This window comes from Micromys minutus (assembly GCF_963924665.1).
Source record: "Micromys minutus genome assembly, chromosome: 32".
Lineage (NCBI taxonomy): Eukaryota > Metazoa > Chordata > Mammalia > Rodentia > Muridae > Micromys > Micromys minutus.
Window position 1 is genome coordinate 6,697,987 of NC_137967.1, and position 23,884 is coordinate 6,721,870.

Consider the following 23,884-nt stretch of genomic DNA (forward strand, 5'->3'; position numbering starts at 1 on the left):
TCAGAAATATGATTTCTCCCTGATCTTTTGTATAGAATTTCTGTCTGGTCTCACAAAAATAATGTAGATCTTGGGTGCAAAGATACATCCAAGCATCCCTGCACTAGATGTCAAGATGTAGATCTCCACAGCAACCATGACCTTGCCCTTGGTGCTATGGTAGACAGGAAAGAAGGTGACCCAGACACTACAGAACACTAGCATGCTGAAGGTCAAGAACTTGGCTTCATTGAATGTGTCAGGCAGATTCTTGGCCAAGAAAGCCACAGTGAAGCTTCCAAGGGCCAGGCAGGCCAAGTATCCCAGGACAAAGTAGAATGCAGTAACCGAGCCCTTGTTGCACACAATGATGATGTGGCCATGCTCAGAGTGTTCATCAGTATCAACAAAGGGAGGAGAAACTGCTATCCAGGTTGTACACAGAATACACTGAAATATGGAACATACGGGAATAATGTACTTGGGTGTCCCCGATACCAGGAAGTTTCTCAACTTCCTTCTTGGGTCTGTGACTTTGAATGCTAGAATCACAGTTACTGTTTTGGCCAGAACTGTGGAAACAGCCACAGTGAATACAATGCCAAAGGTGATTTGCTGTAAGATACAGGTTACTCTGTTAGGATGGCCAATGAAGAAAAAGGAGCACAGAAAACAGCACATGAGTGACACCAGCAATAGGTAGCTGAGGATTCTGTTATTGGCCTTCACTATAGGAGTGTCATGGTGCTTCACAAAGACCCAAAGTACCAGATCTGTGAATGCAGAGAGACAGAAGGCTAGTAAGGCAAGAGCCATCCCCAAGGGGTCTTCATAGCTTAGAAAGATCACAGCTTTCTGAAGGCATTTGTTCTGTTCAGTGTTGGCATAGTGGCCTTCTGGACAATTCACACACTGATCCATATCTGATGTGCAGAGGAAAGTTTTGTTAGCGCTGTTTGAGGAATTTTATCAGCAAGATATTTCAAGTGAGTGTGTTGAGAGAAGCCTTGCAATGCTGCTCTGATAATGAGAATTTATTTGAAAGACGTTGCTGCACACCATCACTTTCAAATTTTAATGATCATAAAGATTTAAGTGAATATCAAACACAGCAATTCTTTATCTATTTAACATGTTGATTATATAATTTATAATGTTATCTGAATCCAAGCTTTTCCTGAATCATGTGTTGGTTCTAAGTTCATATCAAGCAGATTATTGAAGTCAGAGAAGATATATTCATTAACTACAATGCGGTTGGGTATAATTTCTAAATATAAAACTCTACACTGATTCTTGAGACCATTGAGTGCAATATTTTTTCTGTCCCTGTGACATATTGAGACTCTGACTTCTACAGAGACAAGACCTATAATATGTCCTAGAGAATTTACTAGCTCAATCTCCCTGACATAGAAAAAAACACTAAATTAAACAGGTAGGCTGCATGTATGTTTGTGTGCATATGGGTGCATGTCTGTGGGCTTGTGTGTGTGTCTGTGTTTTATGTAAATGTAACAATTGTGTTATCAAATTTTCATGATTCCTGTCATAATTCATTAGAAGAAGGTGGACAATAAAGGTAATATAATATAAATATTTGAAAATTAAAAAACATTAAAGAAATGAGTCCTCAGAATATCCTCATCTGGCAGTAAGTAAGTAAACATTTTGGTAATTGTTAATGGGATGCAGTAGCATTGAAAAGGAAAAAAGACCTGTGTAGATACGTTGTAGTAAAAAGTTCTCCTTCAACTCAATTCTTCATTTGGAGCGCTGAGCACTTTCATCCTTGCCTCATCTCCATTCCTAGGGGACTCAGTGTCTGTGAATGCACTCAGAGATGAAATCAGTATTGACAAGCAGGATAAGAAACAGAACAGAGGATCTCTCCAGCTAGAGTGGTAATCCAGACGGTTTGTTTAAGAAATAGTACCCCATTCCTAAGTGGTCATCCTGATCATGGCCACTATATGAACTGATTGTAGTTGCACTTCATTTTTATGTCATTTCAGCAAATCTTGATGTGCTTTGTTGGTTTTTCAGAATTCTTATCTAGAGCAGTGCATTTGTGAAGAGCCATTATTTGATAAGTTGTCTAAAAGCCTAAGAATTTGAATAAGGTATGAATAGAACATTCTGCTCTAAGAGAACCTGAGTTCAGACACATCAGTCATGTCAGGTGTCTCACAAGTGCATGTAAATGTACATACAGGGGTATTATTTGCTCATATGTGTTCCCAACATGTGTTACCCATCCCACATATGTAAGCAATTAATGTGATAAAATATATTATGTAATTTTTGTGGAATCCATTGATGTAAATATTAATTCTTATTTATTTTTACATATCAAACAATTTCAGTATACTTAAAAAATTGTTTTCGAACATAGTGTATGTTAGAAATCAGCACTTCAAAAGACATCTCTTGAGTAGGTAGCTTGTTTCAATGCATCTTGGAAAAAATGCATCCTTAATTTGTAAACCTCAAAAACGAACGATTTAACTGTTGAACCATTGCACAGGCATGATACGTCTTCTAAGAACTTTCTTTCATTATATAGAATGAAGGGCAAAATGATTGAAAAGCTAATTATAAACTTTCTGCATTTTGTAAACCCTAAATAAATATTTTAATTATGGGCATGGTATGTAACATGCCGACACAATTCTCTTCCTGTATTCTACGTCATGGGTCAACTCTTGTCCTTTACATCCTTGATTCAGATCATATCTGGCTTTGAACATGGTCCCCTGAATAAAATACTCTTAGCAGTTTCTCACAAATTAGCAAATACTTTCCTTTTCTGTATTAATCTTACAGAGAACGTGGGTTTAGTACTTAGCAGTCTCATGACTTAGTCAAGTTACTCTATATTAGTATTAGTTTGTAGGGGCTCCTATATGTACATGTTGTGCATAATTTTATGTTGAACATATATATTCATGAAGTAGCACTAAAATAATTCTAGGTTAATTATTGGGGAAATCTTGTGGAGAACTGCCTCAAATAGCAGTTTTATTTCTAAAGCATTTCTTTGTGAAAATGTAATCTTCCATTAGTTCAAATAGAGTCAGCGTGTATGTAGGTCAAGAAACAAGGTATGTATTCTTGTATATGTTTTTGGCAGAATTTCACTAATGCTCTCTCTCTCTCTCTCTCTCTCTCTCTCTCTCTCTCTCGATTATATGTATATATATATATATATATATATATATATGTGTGTGTGTGTATGTATGTATATATGTATATATATATATATATATATATATATATATATATAAAACTAGTAAATTAGAAAAGTTATATATTTTATACTTCATCATCTCAGTATGGTACAAGAGTATATATATTTACAGGATTTATCAAAGCAGCAAATACTCACTTGTCTCATTAGAAATTCCATTTTCAGCACAAGGGCTGCAAAGAAAACAGCAGGGGGCCATTCCCTCCTTCCAGATTCTTTTGTATCCAGGACTACAATCTGCACTGCACACCGAGGATGGCATCTGAGATAAATTAGACACACGTGTATATTGAGGTTTAGCTATTTCTTTTATGATTTATATTAGCACATTTTGATTTCATTAAGGTTATTTCATGTACAGTAACTGATTGACAGTTCACCTTGTTTTATGTTTAATGACCACATGAATATGGGAAATACCCTGAAGAAATGCTGGATAGTTTCTGAACACCCACTAACTCAGAAAAAGAGCTGATAGTGAGCTGTGTGGGAAATTTAAAGAAATTGCAACATGATGATTTTTGGGTAATTATTTTCAATTTGGCACTACGTACTGTGAACAGAATGAGGGAATTTTGAAATACTCTCTCATCCAACACTACCTGTTCTCATAACTTTGAAGCATTTCTTAATTGGTAATTGATTTGGGAATGCCCATTACACTGTGGGCAGTAGAGCGAGTAAGCCGTGTTCTATTAAAATCTATGCTTTAGTGCCTGTCTCTAGATATCCACACTTTTTTTCCTATGACAATCTGCCATTCTTTAAATTACCTATTTCTCCTCATGTTGCTCATGACCAAAGTTTAATTAAAACAGCAGAGAAGCAAGTTATTATTTGAATACATTTAAAACTGAAAAATATGTCCCTAAATCATAGGTAAAAAATATTATCTGGAATAAATTAGCATTACAAAGTATGAAAAACTGTATATAAAAATGACAGCAGAATATATAGACACTGGTTTTATACAGTGAAAAATGATAAATTGATGTGTAGTGCCCTTGAATATGCAGTGATTCAAGAGATCAATTTTTTTCAGTGGCTACAAATACTGGAAAAGGCTAAATAAAAATAAGGTTGTTTAAAATTAATTAAAGATTTGAAGAATATTTTCAATATTTTTGATATGGTTGAAACAGGGTTTTATCATGATGTATCAGTAGATTAATATTCCCAATGAAGATCAGAGTACATGTTCTCCTTTTGTTATCTATAATTTTCTATAAGTTTGTGTCAACTCTTTGCAATATTTTGAAGACTATGTTAAGTCATTGTAAGGAAAATGGGCATATTTTTGTACTTTATGTTAATGTGTTTTCAGGTAGTGTCTTCATATAACCCATTGATGGTTTGTATTCCAAATATATAGCAGACTTGTACAAAAGAGATAGAGATTTTCAGACCTCTGCCTAAAAAGTGCTTGGATACAAACATGAACTAACAAAACTACCTGACTTTTATCTCTGATGCTCATGGATAATAATATTCTCTGTATGAATTATCGTACTATCATTGGGTTGGAAAAGAAACATTGTCATATCAATATGTCTCCCTGATGTTCTATTACTTGTTTTGTTTCTTTAACTCTGAACGAACTAGTATTGGGCCTGTAAAAACCTCTAACCCAAAACATCTGGGAATTCCAGGACAAATGAGATCAAAAGTAAGGATAATAGGTATAGAAGAGAGGGAGGATTCTGAAGCCCATGAAGTGCAAGTCGTTTTATGTCTCAGTGAAAGTGGTTCTGTGTTTCTACCATGAGCTCTGAGGGGTGTGCATGTAAGCTTGGAGGACAGGAAATGCTGAGCCTGTGCTACAGTTCTCTGCATGCAGACCATGCTGGGAAAAAAGCTGGTCTCCTAGAAATACCATGCACCTCAAAGAACAATTAAGAACACCACTTCTGCTCTGAGGGACCCATCTGGAGACCTCAGGACACAGTAACTGAGGAACAGTCTGGACAGGATTCTTCTGGTTTCTGTCTATGCCTGGAGATGAACCTGTGCTACAGCTCTCTGTACCCAGGCCCAAGTAGAAGAAAGCTGGTCTCTCAGGAGTGATAACATATCTGAAAACACAGGAGAGACCACTTCTGCTCAAATTTCTGTGCTAAGAAGTACCCACCCGGACCCTCGGGACACAGAAACCAAAGAGTATTCTGGGACAGGTTCCTTCTGGTTTCAATTTGCGCCCCGACCTGACACAGTAATACAGCTCACTGTACCCAGATCTGGCTGGGAGAGAGCAGGCTTCCTAGGAGTGCTGACACACCTGAGGGCACAGGTAAATCCACCAATTCTGCTCTGAGCGACTTGACTTGAGCCTTCAGAACACAGGAATCAAAAACCATTTTGGGCCAGATTTCCTCCAGTTAATGTTTGTGCACTGAGCTGACACTGTGCCACAGCTCTCTTTACGCAGAACCTGTTGGGAGAGAGCTGGTCCTCCAGTAGTGATGACAAACAGGAGTACAAAACTGACAAGCCCCTGTCAGAATCAGCAATACCAGTTAACAGCAGTGGTGAATAGATGTTATGAGGCAAGTCAAAGAGCCTAAGCAACAGAAAACAAGGCTCACAGCATCATCACAACCCAGTTATTCCCGGATCAGCAACTCCTGGATACCCCAGTACACCAGGAAAACCAGATTCTGATTTAAAATCACAACTTGTGATTATGTTAGAGGGCTTTAAGAAGGCCATAAATAACTCCCTTGAATAAATACAGAAATACAAAGGTAAACAGATAGAAGCCCTTGAAGACAACACATAAACACACGCACCCACCCACTCACACACACAAACACACACACACACACACACACACACACTCACACACACAAACACACACACACACACTCACACAGGACCGAAAGAGGAATACAGGACACACAAAACCCACAGAGAATACAGGGAAAAGAACAACCATCCAGGTGAAGAAATTGAGCAAAACCATCCAGGATGTAAAAATGGAAATATAAACAATAAAGAAATCACAAAGGGAGACAGCCCTGGAGTTAGAAAACCTAGGAAAGATATCATCAGTCACGGACAGAAGCATCACCAAAACAAGAGGTCGAAGAAAGAATCTCAGGGCAGAAGATACCATAGAAAACATTGACACAGCAGTCAAAGAAAATACTAGATGCAAAAAGGTTCTAACCCAAGGCATCCAGGAAATCCAGAACACAAATAAAAGATCAAAATTGAGGATAAATATAGAATAGAGTGAATGTTCCCAACCAAATGGACAGTAAATATCTTCAAGAAAATTACAGAAAAAAAAAAAAAAACTTCACTAACCTAAAAAAAAAGAGATGCACACAAGCATAAAAGAAGCCTAAAGAACTCCAAATAGATTCTATCCAAAATAAATTCTCTCCTTCTCATAACAGTCAAAACACAAAATGCACAAAACAAAGAAGGAATATGAAAAGCATTAAGGGAAACAAGTCAAGTAACACATGAAGGCAGACCTATCATAATCACACTAGACTCTTCAACAGAGACTATGAAAGCTAGACAATACTAAGAATATGTCATACAGATCCTAAAAGAATACAAATGCCAGCCCAGGCAACTATCTCCAGCAAAACTCTTAATTAACATAGATGAAGAAACGAAGGAGAGGACAGGGTGACTGCTATCAAGGCTAAGGGCCTGCCTACACAAAGCTCAGCTGGAAGAAAAGCATTTAAGAGCTCTCCAACCTGAGCCCATGGAGACAGAATAGAGTCTCTGGAGTCAGAATTCACTACCTGTCTGCAAAGAAGCAATTTCCTTCCTGAACCTATGGGCCCTCAGATCCACATGAGAGACAGTCTCCAGTCAGAGATAACAAGATCACCTAAAATCACAGAAAACCAGAAGTCAAGAGAAAAGCAAAAGAACCTAAGCAATGGAAACTATATAACTTGAAGCAATTCCATTGAAAACATCGACTAGACAAGCCTGCCAACTCTCCCCCTAACTATTCAATATAGTACTGGAAGTTCTGTCCAGAGCAATTAGAAATGTAACAGAAATCAAAGGGATCACATTGGAAAGGAAGACATTAAAATATCACTATTTGCAGATGATTTTATTGTATACTTAATTGACTCCAAAAATTCCACTAGAGAACTTTTAAAACTAGTACACAACTTCCATAAATTTAACTCAAACAAATTAAACTCCTTACTCTACTCAACAAATAAACAGCTGAGAGAGGAATTAGGGACCTGACATCCTTAACAATAACCACAAAGAATATATGATTCATTGGGGTTACCCTAACCAAGCAAGTGAAGGATCCGTATGACAAGAACTTCAGTCTCTGAAGAAGGAAATTGAAAAACATCTCAGAATATGGAAAGATCTCCTTTGCTCATGGTTCAGAAGGATCAACATTTTAAATATGGCTATCTTTCCAAAAGCAATTTAGACTCATTGCAATCCCCATCAAAATTCCAGCTTATTTCTTTATAGAGACGTAAAGAGCAAATTTGCAAATTCATCTGTAATAACAAAAAACCTAGAATAGTGGAATTTATTCTCAAGACTAAAAACACTTCTGGGGGGGTCACCATCCCTGATCTCAAGTTATATTACAAAGCAACTGTGGTAAAAACTTCATGGAGATAGGAAAGGAGATCAGTGGAACAGAATCAAGGACTCAGAAATAAACCCACATACCTATGGTCACTTGATCTTTGAAAAAAGATTTTAAAACATTCAATGGAAAAAGGACAGCCTCTTCAACAAATGGTGTCACTTCAACTGGCAATCAGTATGCAGAAGATTGCAAATTGATCCTTTCCTATCTCCTTGTGCAGAGCTCAAGTCCAAGTGGATCAAAGACCTCCATATAAAACCATGTACACTGAAATTATTATAAGAGAAAGTATGGAAGAGCTTAGAAAACATTGACACAGGGGAAATAGTTCAACAGAATAACAATGGCTTATGCTGTAAGATCAAGAATTCAAAATAAGGATATCATGAAATTGCCAAGCTTTTGTAAGTTTAAAGAAACTGTTAAGAAGACAAAATGGAAGGCAACAGATTGGGAAATTATTCTTACCAATTCTACATCTGATAGAGTACTAGTATCCAATATTGACAAAGAACTCAGGAAGCATGATTATAGAGAATCAAATAATACTATTAAAAATAGGGTACAGAGCTAAACAAAGAATTTTCAGCTAAGGAGTATCAAACGGCTGTCAAGCACCTCATGAAAAGCTCAACATCCCTAGTCATCAGAAAATGAAAATCAGAACAGCCCTGAGATTCCACCTCAAACCAGTTAGAATGGCTAAGATAAAAGAACTCAGGTTATAGCTGATGCAGGTGTTGATGTGGAGAAAGAGAAACACTCTTCCACTGTTAGTCGGGTTGTAAGCTTGTAAAACAACTCTGGAAATCAGTCTGTGGTTCCTCAGAAAATTGGACATAGTGCTACCTGGAAACCTAGCTATTCCACTCCTGAACCTATACCCCAAAGATGCTCCAACATATAACAAGGACACATGCTCATTATGTTTATAGAAGACTTATTTATAATAGCCAGAAGTCATAAAGGACCTAGATATCTATCAACGGATGAATAGATACAGACAATGTGGTACATTTTCACAATGGAGTAGTCCTCAGCTATTAGAAACAATGACTTCATGAACTTCATAGGCAAATAGATAGAACTAGAGATTATCATCATGAGTGAGGTAACCAAATCACAAAAGGACATACATGGTATGTACTCACGGATAAGTGGATACTAGCCCCTGAAAGCTCTGAATAAACAATTCCCAAGAAACAATTTAGAGACATTATGAATTTCAAAAAGAAGGAAGGCCAAAGTGGGAATGCCTCAGTCCTTCTTAGAAAAGAGGACAAAACTCTCATGGAAGAAAATGCAAGGTCAAATAGAGGAACAGGGATTGAAGAAAAGATCACTCAGAATCCTCCTCACCTTGGGATCCACCACATAGGCAGGCACCAAATCCAAGCACTATAGCTGTTCCCAAAAAGTACTTACTGGCAGGAATGAGACAGAGATACCACCTCAGGAACTATGCTAAAGTCATATGGATACAGCTGAGCATGCTTGCAGCTAACCATCTGTATGAACTCAGGGACCCCAATGAGGTTGCTAAAGAAAGGACCTAAGGAGCTGAAAGCGGTTGCAACCTCATGGGAAGAACAACATTATCAACCAACCAAACTCTCCAAAATGCCCATGGAGTAAAGCACCAACCTTTGCACACACTTTAAGAGACCTATTGAAACAGTTTGGTATAGAGCTAAAGATAGCAGTGTCTGGCATCAATGTGAGAAGAGGTTTTTGTTCCAGGGAGGACATGTTTTCCCTATGTAGGTGTTTGCCAAGGCAAAGGGGTAGAGAGGGTGATTAGGAGGGAGTGCATCTTTGTGAAGGCAAATGGAGGGTAGGGTAGATGGGAGCAGGGCTGCTAAAAAGGAATAACTTCTTAAATATAAATACAGACGATCTAATGAATAAGACAAAAAAAGAAACAAAAACATTTTATAACAAAACCAGATTTACACAATATCTTTAAAAAATCCAGGCATACAAAGGATAACAGATGGAAACTGCCAACACAAGGAGGGAAACTATACCCTAGAAAAGGTGAAAAAATGTCTACTTTAAACTAGCAAAAAGACATCCACACAAACACAACTCCACCTCTAGCAATGAAAATCAAAGGAAACAACAATCATTGGTCCCTAATATCTCTCAACATCAATGGACTCAATTCCCTAATACATAGACCAACAGACTGGATAGGTAAAAAGGACACAGCATTTTTCTGCATACAGGACACACACTTCCATGACAAACACAGACACTACCTCAGAGTAAAAGGGTAGAAAAAGATTTTCCAGAAAATGGTCCCAAGAAACAAGGTGGAGTACACATTCTAATATCAAATACAATCGACTTACAACCAAAAGTTATCAAAAAAGATAAGGAAGGATATTTCATACTCATCAAAGAGAAATTTACCAAAATGAACTCTCAAGTCTGAACATCTATGCTCCACGTTTAAGGGCACCTATATTCATATAAGAAATCTTACTAAAGCTCAAAGCACACAGTGCACATCACACATTAATGTGGGAGACTTCCACACCCTACTCTCTTCAATGGAAAGATCATGGAAACAGAAACTAAACAGAAACATAGTGAAACTAACAGAATTATGAACAAAATGGATTTAACACACACAAACACATACACATATGTATATATATATATATATATATATATATATATATATATATATATATATATATATACACACACTTTTAACATAAAACAAAAGAATATACCTTCTTCTAACGACATCATGGTTCCTTCTTTAAAACTGAACATATAATCGGTCACAAAACAGGCCTCAACAGATCCAAGAAGAATGAAATAATTCTCAATGAAGATGCTGATTTGTAAGTTGAATTTTAATACATCACCTTTCTATAGAAATTCAATATGTTTTAGAACAAAATAATCACTTATTTCAAAATAATTCCACTGTGAAAAATGTGATGAACCTACATTGCATAAAAATATTTAAAATCATACATGAAGAATGAAACAAATTTCAATCTGATAAAAAGAAGCCATTTCTAGCCATTCTTGGAAAATAATGTAATTCTGTATTGTGTGGTGTTTTACACTTAATGGATGTGCAAATGTTGAACCTTACTTGCATTTCTGGAATAAATTCTTTCTTTCCCCAGAGACTGATCTTTGTGTTGTATGTTCTGGTTTTATGGTTCGTGTTTTCATCAGGAATGATTCTTACATAATCATCAAATGTATTTTTCTCTAATTTCCCTTATTCCCGTTATTATACATTATATTTATTTCCAATTTTTTATAAAGAAAAATTTTCCTCTTGTATGTGAAGGAGTCTCTCTATCCTCTGCATGTAACCGAGGAATGTCTTTAAATAATCAGCCTTGTTGCTTAGATTTCTTTTAGAGAATGTTACTAAAATATTTAATTATAACCGAAAATTACTTGTTATTTTGTCTGGTTACTGTTATTGCTGTTTTTGATGTATTTTAATATTCATTTCTTTGGAGTTCTAGTGCTGTCTGTGTGTTTCTTTGACATTGTGTTTATCTTACTCAAAAGTGTGCAGGAGTTCTTCAAGTTTATCTAAAACTGATTTTCTGTGAATGTGAGTTTCTCTAATTACATTCATTAATGAATTTGCCAAATGTCCTTCTATTATAGGGGATGACAATTTTGTATATAATAACAGTAGTTAACAATCAGGACTCTTAGTATTTCATAACTGTAACATTAACCTCAACCATATCAACATCTGTTCCAGAGGTTTATGGTAATGGAGGAGATTACTGTGTAATAATGAAGGAATAATGTTCAGTTTAAAGGAAAGTACATCAAACATTGCTAAGAAACAATGCATGTAATAATTCTTAAAGAATTAGTAAATGTATGTCAATAACGAAAATGAAAAAGATACTACAGGAGCCTAGGAATTGGTTCCTGGTATGACAAAATATTTCATTTCAATAGTTTACTGCTGCATAATTTGAATCAAGAAGTTAGTACACACTCACCCTTTTAATTCCTGTGGACAACTCAGTTGTTCCTGCAGATAAATGAATCAGTCTACCATGTGGAAAATATGGGCTGAACTGTCCTATCTTCACCTTAAATGCAACATGTGAGAAATTCCAAAAGTGAAAAATGTCATAGTCTTCCTGCAGAATTTCTCTATGTTTCACAATCACCCTGTCCCCTAGGGGATTAGTAAAGTTGACCTTTCTCAGAAAGGAATTTATCTGAAAGACAAGCATCATTATATATTGTACATATGTTCCTTCAAGGCACACAATGTATTATGATGACATAGAAATGGCAACGTAATTTAAAAAATGAAAGAGAAATCACAGCATATGCAAATGAAATGAAATGATAATATTCCAAGAATTTCAGTTCTCTCAGGGAAGACTGACAAACAAAAGCAAATATGAATGAAGAACTAAACACATATATGCAGCACACACACACACACACACACACACACACACACAGACAGACAAATCAACACAGAGAAACACTCACATCTTTTCTGAGTCGCACATATAATACAGCTTTATAATTATCTACAAACAAATATACATAAATGTTGAAACATATATGTAAACAATCTGGCAAAAAGAAAGATATATGTATTCACATAAAAATATACATACAAAATAACCCAAATTACATACACTGGCACAAACACATGAACCCATACACACACAATCATGTACAAAAACATGCATTGACAATGAAACATGAGGAGAGGTGTTACCATGTAAGCACCAGTCCATAATGATACTGAGACACAGAGAAACTCATACTCACAAATAATGACAAAAAGGCAGGGGAATGCCAAGGGAAGTACACAAAATATATAGGCAGACACTTCAGCAGTACAGTACACACAAATAGATATAAACACACAGACACACAAAATATATAAATAGGTACATTAGAAAACATACTTGGATAAATGCACAAACACGCACATATAAATTATGCTTATAAAACAAAATCGTACATAGAACAAAAATTGTTCCTTACTTCCACAGTAATATAAGGGGATGAACATGTATGTACAAAACAACACAAATATAAACACAGATACACGGAAAGAGTAAAAAATATACATGTACACAGTAAGAAAAATAAATTCACACATTTATATACCAAACTGAATACCAACACTATTTCTTTTTTACTTACTCTGAGAAAACCAAGTAAGTTCCCCAGAGTCTAGAGTGGGGGAAGAATCACTGGAGAAAACTAAAAAAAACCATTCCTTAAAATAAAGAGGGAGTACACAAATTAACAAAAATAGAAAGAAAAGTGGAGACATAACAACTGAAACTGAGGAAATTCAAGAAATCATCAAATCCTACTACAAAAACCTATACTCCACAAAGTTGGAAAATCTGGAGGAAATGGACGAATTCCTAGATAGATACAGGATCCTAAAGTTAAACCAGGACCAAGTAAACTATCTAAATAATCCCATAACACCTAAAGAAATAAAAGAAAAAGCCTCCCAACCAAAAAAAAAAAAAAAAAAAAAAAAACCCAGGTCCAGACGAGTATAGTGCAGAATTTATTCAGACATTTATTGTGGATATAACACCAATACTCTCCAAAATATTCCACAAGATAGAATCAGATGGAATATTACCTAACTCATTTTTTGAGGCTACAATAACCCTCGTACCTAAACCACACAAAGACCCTACAAGGAAAGAGAACTTCAGACCAACCTCACTTATGAACATTGATGCAAAAATACTCAACAAAATGCTTGCAAACCTAATCCAAGAACACATCAAAACTATCATTCACCATGACCAAGTAGGCTTCATCCCTAGGATGCAGGGATGGTTTAATATAAGGAAATCAATCAATCTAATCCACCATTTAAACAAACTCAAAGAACAAAATCACATGATCATCTCACTAAATGCTGAGAAAGCATTTGACAAAATCCAACACCCCTTCATGTTAAAAGTCCTGGAAAGAACAGGAATCCAAGTTCCATACCTAAACATAATAAAAGCAATATACAGCAAACCAACAGCAAACATCAAACTTAACGGTGGGAAACTTGAAGCAATCCCACTAAAATCAGGGACTCGACAAGGCTGACCACTCTCCCCCTACCTATTCAACATAGTACTGGAAGTCCTAGCTGGAGCAATTAAACAGCAAAAGAAGATCAAGGGGATCCAAATCGGAAAAAAAGAGGTAAAAACATCACTCTTTGCAGATGACATGATAGTGTACTTAAGTGACCCCACAAATTCCACCAAAGAACTTCTACAGCTGATAAACAAGTTCATCAAAGTGGCTTGATAAAAAATTAACTCAAACAAATCAGTAGCCTTCCTATACTCAAAGGACAAACATGTGGAGAAAGAAATTAGGGAAATGGTACCCTTCACAATATTCACAAAAACTATGAAATACCTTGGTGTGACTCTAACTAAGCAAGTGAAGGACCTGTATGACAAGAACTTCAAACCTCTAAAGAAGGAAATTGAGGAGCATCTCAGAAAATGGAAAGATCTCCCATGCTCATGGATTGGAAGGATCAACATTTTAAAAATGGCCATCCTACCAAAAGGAATCTACAGATTCAATGCAATCCCCATCAAAATTCCAACCCAGTTCTTCATTGAGTTGGAAAGATCAATGTGCAATTTCATATGGAACAACAAGAGACCTATAATAGCGGAAATCCATCCTCAACAACAAGAAAACATCTGCGGGAATCACTATCCCTGACCTCAAGGTATATTACAAGGCAATTGTGCTGAAAACTTCATGGTACTGGTACAGAGATAGACATGTGGATCAATGGAATAGAATAGAAGATCCAGAAATGAGCCCTCATGTATATGGTCACCTGATTTTTGACAAAGGATCCATAGACATTCAATGGAAAGAGGACAGCCTATTCAACAAATGATGCTGGTCCAACTATCACTCAGCATGCAAAAGAATGAAAATAGACCCGTTCTTATCTCCTTGTACAAAGCTCAAGTGTAAGTGGATCAAAGATCTCCACATTAAACCAGATACACTGAAACTATTAGATGAGAAAGTAGGGAAAACCTTAGAACACATAGGCACAGGAGAAAATTTCCTGAACAAAACACCCATGGTTCGAGCTCTAAGGTCAAAGATTAACAAATGGGACTTAATGAGATTGCAAAGTTTCTGTAAGGCTAAGGACATTGTCAAGAAAACAAAATGGCAGCCAACAGAATGGGAAAAGATCTTTACTAACTCCACATCAGATAGAGGCCTAATATCCAAAGTATACAAAAAACTCAAAAAGCTAGACACCAGAGAATCAAGCAACCCTATTAAAAATGGGGTACAAAGCTAAACAAAACGTTCTCAATTGAGGAATATTGAATGGCTGAGAAACATCTGAGGAAGTGCTCGACATCCTTAGCCATCAGGGAAATGCAAATCAAAACAACCCTGAGATTCTACCTCAGACCAGTCAGAATGGCCAAGATCCAAAACTCAGATGACAGCAGATGCTGGCGAGGTTACAGAGAAAGAGGAACACTTCTCCACTGTTGGTGGGGTTGCAAACTGATATAACCACTCTGGAAATCAGTCTGGCAATACCTCTGAAAATTGGACAAGTACTACCTGAAGACCCAGCTATTCCACTTCTGGGCATATACCCCAGAGACACTTTAATACACAACAAAGATACATGCACCACAATGTTCATAGCAGCTCTATTTATAATAGCCAGAAGCTGGTAAGAACCCAGATGTCCTTCAGTAGATGAATGAATACAAAAATTGTGGTACATTTACACAGTGGAGTACTACTCAGCCACCAGAAACAATGACTTAACCAAATTCTTAAGAAAATGGCTGCATCTAGAGAATATCATCCTGAGTGAGATAACGCAGTTACAAAAGAACAGACAAAATATGCAGTCACTGATAATGGGATGCTAACTCCAGAGGCTCGCACTGCCCCAGAAACAACTCACAGACTGTGTGAAGTCCAAAAAAAAAAAAAGAAAACAAAAAAAGTCATGCTCAATCCTTACCCACCAACAACACTTTGACAAATTCCAGGTAACACCCTGTATTACATATACTGTCTGCTCATTGTAAAAAAAAATCTTTACACACCAAGAAAACTTTGACTATTTCCAGGTTACATCTTGTTTTACATATCCTTTATGCTCATTGTAACTTGTAAGATCTTAATCACACTATCAAACCTTTAAAAAAAAAAAAAACAAGTACTGACAAAAATGTATTGTATACTTTTATGCAAAAAGTTCTTAAAATCTCTACATTTATCTTTGTTTTTTAAAATAAAGTTGTAAAAAAACAAACAAAAAAGAAAATTGTTGCATCTAGAGAATATCATCCTCAGTGAGATAACCCAGTTACATAAGAACAGACATAATAGGCAGTCACTGATAGTCGGATGCTAACCCAGTTAAAAAAATGAAATAAGGGATATTAATTTTTCAAAAAAATTATAATTTTCATTTAATTGACAAATAAAAATAAAACTTAACATCCTGTTATGGAAAATCTTCAAGAGGAAAGCCTCGGTATACATATTGTGAGGGGTACACTGATGAATATTTCGGTGCTCTATATTAAACCACAAAATTTCATTGATACCTTTTACCTTCTATTTACATTCATATTTATACCACTCACTAGATTTCCTTTTTCTTTAGGAAAAGTGTTCAGAAACCTATTTTGGAAAATATTTCTCATTTCATTAACTGTGCTCATCTGAGAGTCTCTAAATGACTATGCAATAGAAAACACCAACATTCATCCAATAAAAAAAACTCTACCTTCAAGCATGGAGAACTGACTCCTTTCCCATTGTCTGTTGCCTGATTATCAACCTGTTGCAGATTCATCTCATGGAGTGCATGGGCCACGGCATACACAGCATTGTATATGTTATGACTACCATCACTAAAGACCATGTTAAACTTCTGTTCCTTTAGCCATTCCAGTGAGACATTGGAATTATAGTCTTTAAGTATTTCACAGTCGGGTGCTGAGGATTCATCCGTTAAGTACTTCCGATCTGGCATTACTAGATATAAATCTTTGTATCTAGGAAGGCACAATTTCTGTACAAAATTTTTAAATCTAGAAATCTCACCATGGTGGTGGAGAAAAGTAAGAGTCCCATAGAATGTGCCATGAGTTAAGTCTCTCTTACTGGTAGGGAAATTAAATTGTTTTGTGGTGACCCATATTCTCTGTATAACTGGAGATTCCCACATTCTGAAGCTCAATTCAATAATACTGTCTGCGTCCCCATGAAGGATAATAACATTAGTAGATGACATTACAACTTGTTTGTGGTACATTTCAGTTCTGTAATAATATGATTGCTGATTGATTGACATCATGGTCACAAAAGCGAAGCAAATTCCCCTATCTTCACTCTCTTTTTTCATCTCTGAAAGAAACTGTTAGCCTTGATCATCATAGATGATGACAAGTCCAACCCAGTTCCAGTTGAAGTAAAGGAAGAAGGAGACCATTGCCAATGCTAGAGATGTGTGCCTTGAGGCCATCTGATAGAAATAGGGAAATTGTTCATTATCAGTGAAGATTGAATGGAAAGGTCCATAGGTCAGCTGAAGGAGCTACAACACAGAGAGCAGCATGAGGTGCAGTGCACATAAAAACCTGTGATCATATTTACCTGCAAACAGTGATTACCTGTGACTTGTCCTCTCATCTCTGATTCAAATGAGCAAATGTGTAATCCTGGCACATACACATCTAATGGGAACAGCAAGCATGGCTGTTTAACAAAGGAGTAATGAAATGTATCTGCATGTTACAATAACTGACCTTCTGTCTCTCAGGTTCTGTCTCAATATCTGTGTTTTTAATGTTTGGAAGGATTTTAATATATGTACAACTTCTGAATACTCGAATAATTTTTTAAAAGTCATTTATTATGCCTTAGTCCAGAAATACTTCTAATACTTACCATGAAAATTCTATGAATATTACTGCCTTTGCCTTTATGAAAAAAATTCTTATCTTTTATACTACAGGTTGAAACACATAAAAATGCCAGACATCACTTTTCAAGATAAGGGTCCAGAATACTGTGAGAATATCTGCCTTTGTACTTTCTCAGGAAAGCAAATTTTAAAAAGTAATTAAAATTGTTAACAATATTTGCCAGCGTAAAAGTGTTAGCAGTATATCAGATTAAAAATTTCCTACTAAATGTCCAGGCAATTATGGGGCAAAATATGTAGGCCTCATAGATTGTATCTCTTGAGGAAAATATAAGAAACAAAGTTAGATTGGATGGCACTCTTTCCTCCATATGAAGTGTCTTATAACGATAGTAAAATAATCATGTGTAAAAATATGAAAGGACAAGCTATCCGAATCATGAAACCCTTCTCTCTTAGAAAAGTTCACTTATGATTCTCTCTTAGAAATTTTTACTTATGAAGGTGCCCTCTTGTATGTTATAATAAGAAAACGAAAGAAAACAAGATAAAACATATCAATAATTTCAATAAACATATGAAATAATCATTATATTATTAAAGAAAATGACTTATAATAAATATAACAATATGTTGCTGAAATTTTTGCCAGCGTGTCTACAGTCAGTTGGCACTCAGACCTTTAATGGTTAGTCACACGTTCACTTATTGTAAAATGTCTAACTCCGCAGAGCACACTAGAGGTTTTAATTTTTTCCAGTGCCACTGAAATGTCATGAGCTACCAGGCTAAGTATAATCTGCCATGCCTTTGCAAAAATACTCTAGATACTTAAAAGTTGTGTTATTGAGCAAATGTTTGTGAATATAATACTTTTCCATCATAGCTTATCACTGGTCACCAAACCTTTAACAGCTCCATGAGTGTAAGTGACCCATGAGTGTAAGTGATAACTCCGTTATTTCATGGTTTACCAATAATAATCTAAATGTATGACCAAGATAAGACATACTAGAGACAGAATTAATATTTTCTATGTTTTGGAACAACATAAATCAATCTCTGCTTATTGAGATTTGTATAAATAAAACACTGAATGCCAGTCTGTTAAGGCTGCAGATCCTCTCTTCCACCAAGCCAGACTCAATTCTTCATGACCTCCTCAATTCCTCCTTTCTGGAGTCTGTCAACTCCTGGAGGTGGCCCCTAGCAAAAGGACTTTTATGTCTCTGATTAGTAAGTACCATGGAACTGCATAGATTGACATAAGCATGAATCCAGACTCATCCACTGACGTTCTTATTTAATATCAAAGACCCCAAAGAACCATGACTTTAAGAATTACTACCCTATGATGACTCACACCAGGAGATAAGATGATGTCCAGATCTAACCACCAACTTAACGATGCCAACCAATAAGGTCCTGTAAGCAGAAATGAACACATAGTTCCTTCACCACATATGTAATTGGGCATATGCACATTTTTTTCATAAATTCCATATGGTGGAGGTATTATAGTATTTCCATCACAAGGACCCAAAGTGTGTTTTATAGTCAAAGATACATTGGGTAAAAGGTCAGGATTCCTGTTTATTTCATCCACTGTAAAGGCTAATGCCAAAGTATATTTGTGGTGTTTAGATGTTTCTCTGTAAAAGAGAACAGTGTTTCCTGTGAACAGATGTCTAGGAATGATCACGTGAACTCTGTAGATGCACTGTTCTGTACTGGAAGTTTCCACATCTGACCTCTATAAATGGAGACAATGGCTTTGTTGTGAGAATAGATTAACAAGAGAACCTGGAAAATAGCAAGCACTTTAAAAGTTCATGCCAGTGTTTCTCCCATAAATAAGATATGGCATTGATCCCATCCAAAGACAGAATTTCCATCTTGGTTTTCCAGTTCTCGATCAGAAAGTGAAGAGAAAATCACAGATATTGACAAGTTAATAATTTTGATCATGTCTTCATTTTAACATTATTGAGCAACATGAAAATAGAAGTGGTATGAGAACCATTGAGTTTATTTTTCTAGTGAGATTAACTGAATTGTTTAAGGAAGCAAAAATGTGATTTAGAGTGAATAATAGCCTTTCTGCAGTAACATTTGTTCTCTGTACTTACAAACACATATAGTAAGTGACCAATATTATTAACATGTCCCTTAGTATCTATCCTCATCTTGTTAATTTTTTTCAATCTTTTTCTGAAAAAAATTGTAATGATTTATTTTTAAATAAATTCAAATATCATAAGTGTATTTGTTAAGTGTAACATGTCTACGCATGTGTTTTTATATATTTGCGCATTGTGTATTTAGGTTATAAGAGGGCAAAACTTCCACGTGTTTTAACAGATACTTTACAGGAGACTATGCTTGCTTCAAAGGAACAATACATACTTGTGCGAGGCACTTTGTGCAGCTTTGTGCTCCATTATTAAAGCATCATTCACATACTTTTTCTTTACACAGGAATGTGATCAATTCACTCTGGGTACTTCTGGGTACCACTTATTTGCAATTTTTTGGGATAAAACACTGGAAATATTACATGATCAATTTCAACAGATCATTATTTCTAGACTACAACATAAACTGTTATGAGGAGGGCTTTATGTGAAGGATCAATATATATAGTCCTGTGTACCTCAGTTTCTAGGCTTTAATTTAGGTGCCAGCTGGAAGAAAATCAAACCCTTCCCTGGATTAATGAAAAGGACAAAATTGAATTAAGTTTGCATGAGAATTAAGCTTGTTTCTTGGTGTTCATATTTAGCATCAGAAAAGAGGATTCAAATATTTGCCTAATCTTCATCTTCAGATCACTCAAAAAATATTCAAGTTTTATTTACATGGATTATAAAAATGCACTTACAGGACATTCAGAGTCTGGTTAAAATAATCTTTCTCCATAGGCTTCTGAACTGCTCCAATGATGAAGGAACAAGATTGCTCCAAGTCTTGATCATTGACCTCATTCAAATTTATTCTCCAAAAGCACCTGGGTTCAATAAGATTTGCCATGAGAAGTGGAATGTTGAGGAGGAAGTAGACTATCATCAAAATGAACATATTTTCCTGTCTGAAATCTGTGCAGAATGGATCGTGAAGTGCCATGCATATCAGCACCTCAAGTTTCTACCAGCTTTTATTTCTCTGGGCAAAGGAGATGTTTGTTGCATACTCATGATTCATTTGTTTTTCAGATTGCTCCTGAGTCCTGGAGGAATCTTAAAATCTTTCTTCCCTGCGGCTCTGCAACTGGTACCCACAGCCCATGTAATAAACAAGGGTAGGTAAACACTTAGGAGGATAATATCTTCTCAGGCTCCATGACATCACTCATGATTTTGAAAGCCTGGAAGGAAGCCCCCCACCCTGTTTTTTCAAATTTTGTCCTTGGAAAGTTTTAACCAGGTGATTATGTGAACACAATTAGAAATGATGTCAGTGGATTGTATCAGATAATCCACAGTGAGACATTCAGTTGAACAGTACAATCAGGGCTACTCAGAATACACAGGGCATTGTATTACGAAGAGGCAGGCTCATCTTTATAGTCATGCAAAGCCATAGACCATGTAGTGGTTAATCAAGGCCTTTGCTTGCATTGTCTTGAGAATCAATAACCAGACCAATTCTGAAATATATTTTATCCTGCTTTATCCAAAGTTATACAATACAGTTCTTCAGAGATCCACGGTTAAATTGCATAAAGATGGAGTTTTAAAGGTTCAACATGTTCCAGAGAGAATGCCACACTGTGTACATTCTTTTCTTTTTCATCCTATTGTTTGTATTATTTATTTACATTTCAAGTATCATACTGTTCCCATTTTCTTCTCTACAAATACTCCATCCCCTTTTCCTTTACCTCTATGAGAGTGTTCCCCATCTTGCCCACCTATTCCTGCCTTAGCATCATAGCATTCCTCCACCCTGCATCAGTGAGCCTTCACAGGACCAAGGGGTTTCCTTTCATTAGATCTGGTAAATATCCAGCTGGAGCATGGATCCCCCCATTTGTACTCGTTGGTTGGTGCTTTAGTCCCTGGGAATCTGCTTCAACACTAATAAAGAAGTAATTCAAATATTTGGATTCCACATCATGACTTTCTGCTCTGATCCTCATTTTTTTAAAAATTAATTCTTTATGCTGACCCATCCATTGTTCATTGTCTTTGTTTTCCTACATTGTTTTTGATCATTTTAGACTTCAGAAGTGATGGGCCTTGATTTATTTTAACTTTGGAAGGTTTTATTGAATAAATGCAATCTAATTCTATCGGATTGTATGAAATTGGAAAGAAATAAAAAAGTCAAGGCGATTAATAATTCAGGGAATGAGACAAAAGTAGTAGAATTCTGGAAGTTATACAGCAAGTAGATGAATGGCAACTGACTCATCCAGAAGGAAGGTAAAATTTAGGTTGGAAAGGAAATCATTACCAGTCTGCTGTTTGCAAGGGGGTCTCAAAAGCAGCACCACTCAAAGAGCAGATGTTGCTTGATGTCTAGCTTCATGTAGGACTTATTCATTCTTTTCTCTTTTTGCTGATTATTCTCTGCATTTACATTTTAGATGTTATCTCCTCTCACCTAATTACATGCCCATCCACTTCACATTTCTTCCATAAAGGAGCTCCCACCCCAACTACCCTCTTCCTACTCAACACTTTGACATTCCCCTACACTGGGTAAAGGAGCCTTCTCTGGACCCAAATTCTCTCCTTTCATTGGTGCCAGAGAATGATATCCTCTGCTGCATATGCACCTGGAGACATGGAGGTTGTTTAGTCCTCCAGAGCTGTGGTTCCTTTTGTTAGTTAATAACTTTGTTCTTCCAAACATGTTACAGACCCTTTAGCTCCTTCAGTCCTTTCTCTATCCTCTTCACTGGGGTCTCTGTTCTCAGTTTGATGGTTAACTGCAAGCATCCTTCTCTGTATCAGTATGACTCTGGCAGAGCCTCGATGATGCATCCATATCAGGTTCTTGCCAGGAAGCACTACTTGGCATCTGCAATAGTGCATGGGTTTAGTGGCTGCATATGGGATGGATCCCCAGGTGAGGCAGTCTTCGGATGATCTTTTCTCCAATACCTGCTCCTGTATTATCCTATGATTTCCTCCCACAAGTGTTTTGTTTTCCCTTCTAAGAAGGACTGAGTCATCCAAAATTTTGCTTTCCTTCTCTTTGAACTTTATAAGTTCTGTGAATTTTTTCTTAGGTAATCAGAGTTTCTTGTGTTAGTATCCACTTATCAGTGAGTACATACCAGGAGTGTTCTGTAGTGACTGGGATACCTCACTCCAAATGATAGCTACAAGTTACATCCATTTGCTTATAAATTTCATGAAGTCATTGTTTCTAATAGCAGAGTATTACTCCATTGTGTAAATGTACATCAATTTCTGTATATATTTGTCTGTTGAAGAACATCTGGGTTCATTCCAGCTTCAGGCCATTATGTATAAAACTTCTATGAACACGATGGAGCATTGTCCTTGTTAAACATTGGGGCTTCTGTTGGGTATATACCCAGAAGTGGTATAGATGTTAGAACTATGTTCAGTTTTATGAAGAACCACCAGGCTGATTTCCAGAGTGCTTGTATGAGCTTACAACACCACCAACAATAGAGGAGTGTTCCTGTTTCTTCACATTCTCGCCAGCATCTGCTGTCACTGAGTGTTTGATCTTAGCCATTCTGACTTATGTGAGGTGGTATTTCAGGGTAGGTTTGATTTGCATTTCCCTGATTACTAGTAATGTTGAGCATTTCTTTAGGTGCTTCATTTAATATTCCTCAGTTGAGAATTCTTTTCTAGATCTGTGCCCCATTTTAATAGGATTTTTTGATCCTTCTCTCTCTTTCTGTCTCCCTTTTCCTCCCTCCCTTGCTCCCTTGCTTTCTTGTCCCTCTATCATATCCCAATTGCAAGTTTAAGAATGATTCTTGGACAGGCTAGTGAGAGGACCTTTTGTTTAAGAGCACTGATTGTTCTTCCATAGATCTTTCGTTCAAATCCAGGCAACAACATCCTGGCTCATAGTCATCTGTAATGGGATCTGATTTTTTTTTGGTGTGTTT

General features: G+C 36.3%; 1 protein-coding gene across 1 annotated transcript; it reads right to left on the minus strand.

Annotated features, from left to right (window-relative positions):
- LOC308413596 (vomeronasal type-2 receptor 116-like) lies at window positions 1–20,862 on the minus strand (the record flags this gene model as incomplete). Its single annotated transcript, XM_080908658.1, is given in 7 exon segments — window positions 1–902; window positions 3,368–3,491; window positions 11,828–12,052; window positions 16,642–17,277; window positions 17,281–17,454; window positions 19,148–19,436; window positions 20,666–20,862. Coding segments are annotated over 7 exon segments (2,547 nt in total).
- Between the last annotated feature and the right edge of the window lie 3,022 nt (window positions 20,863–23,884).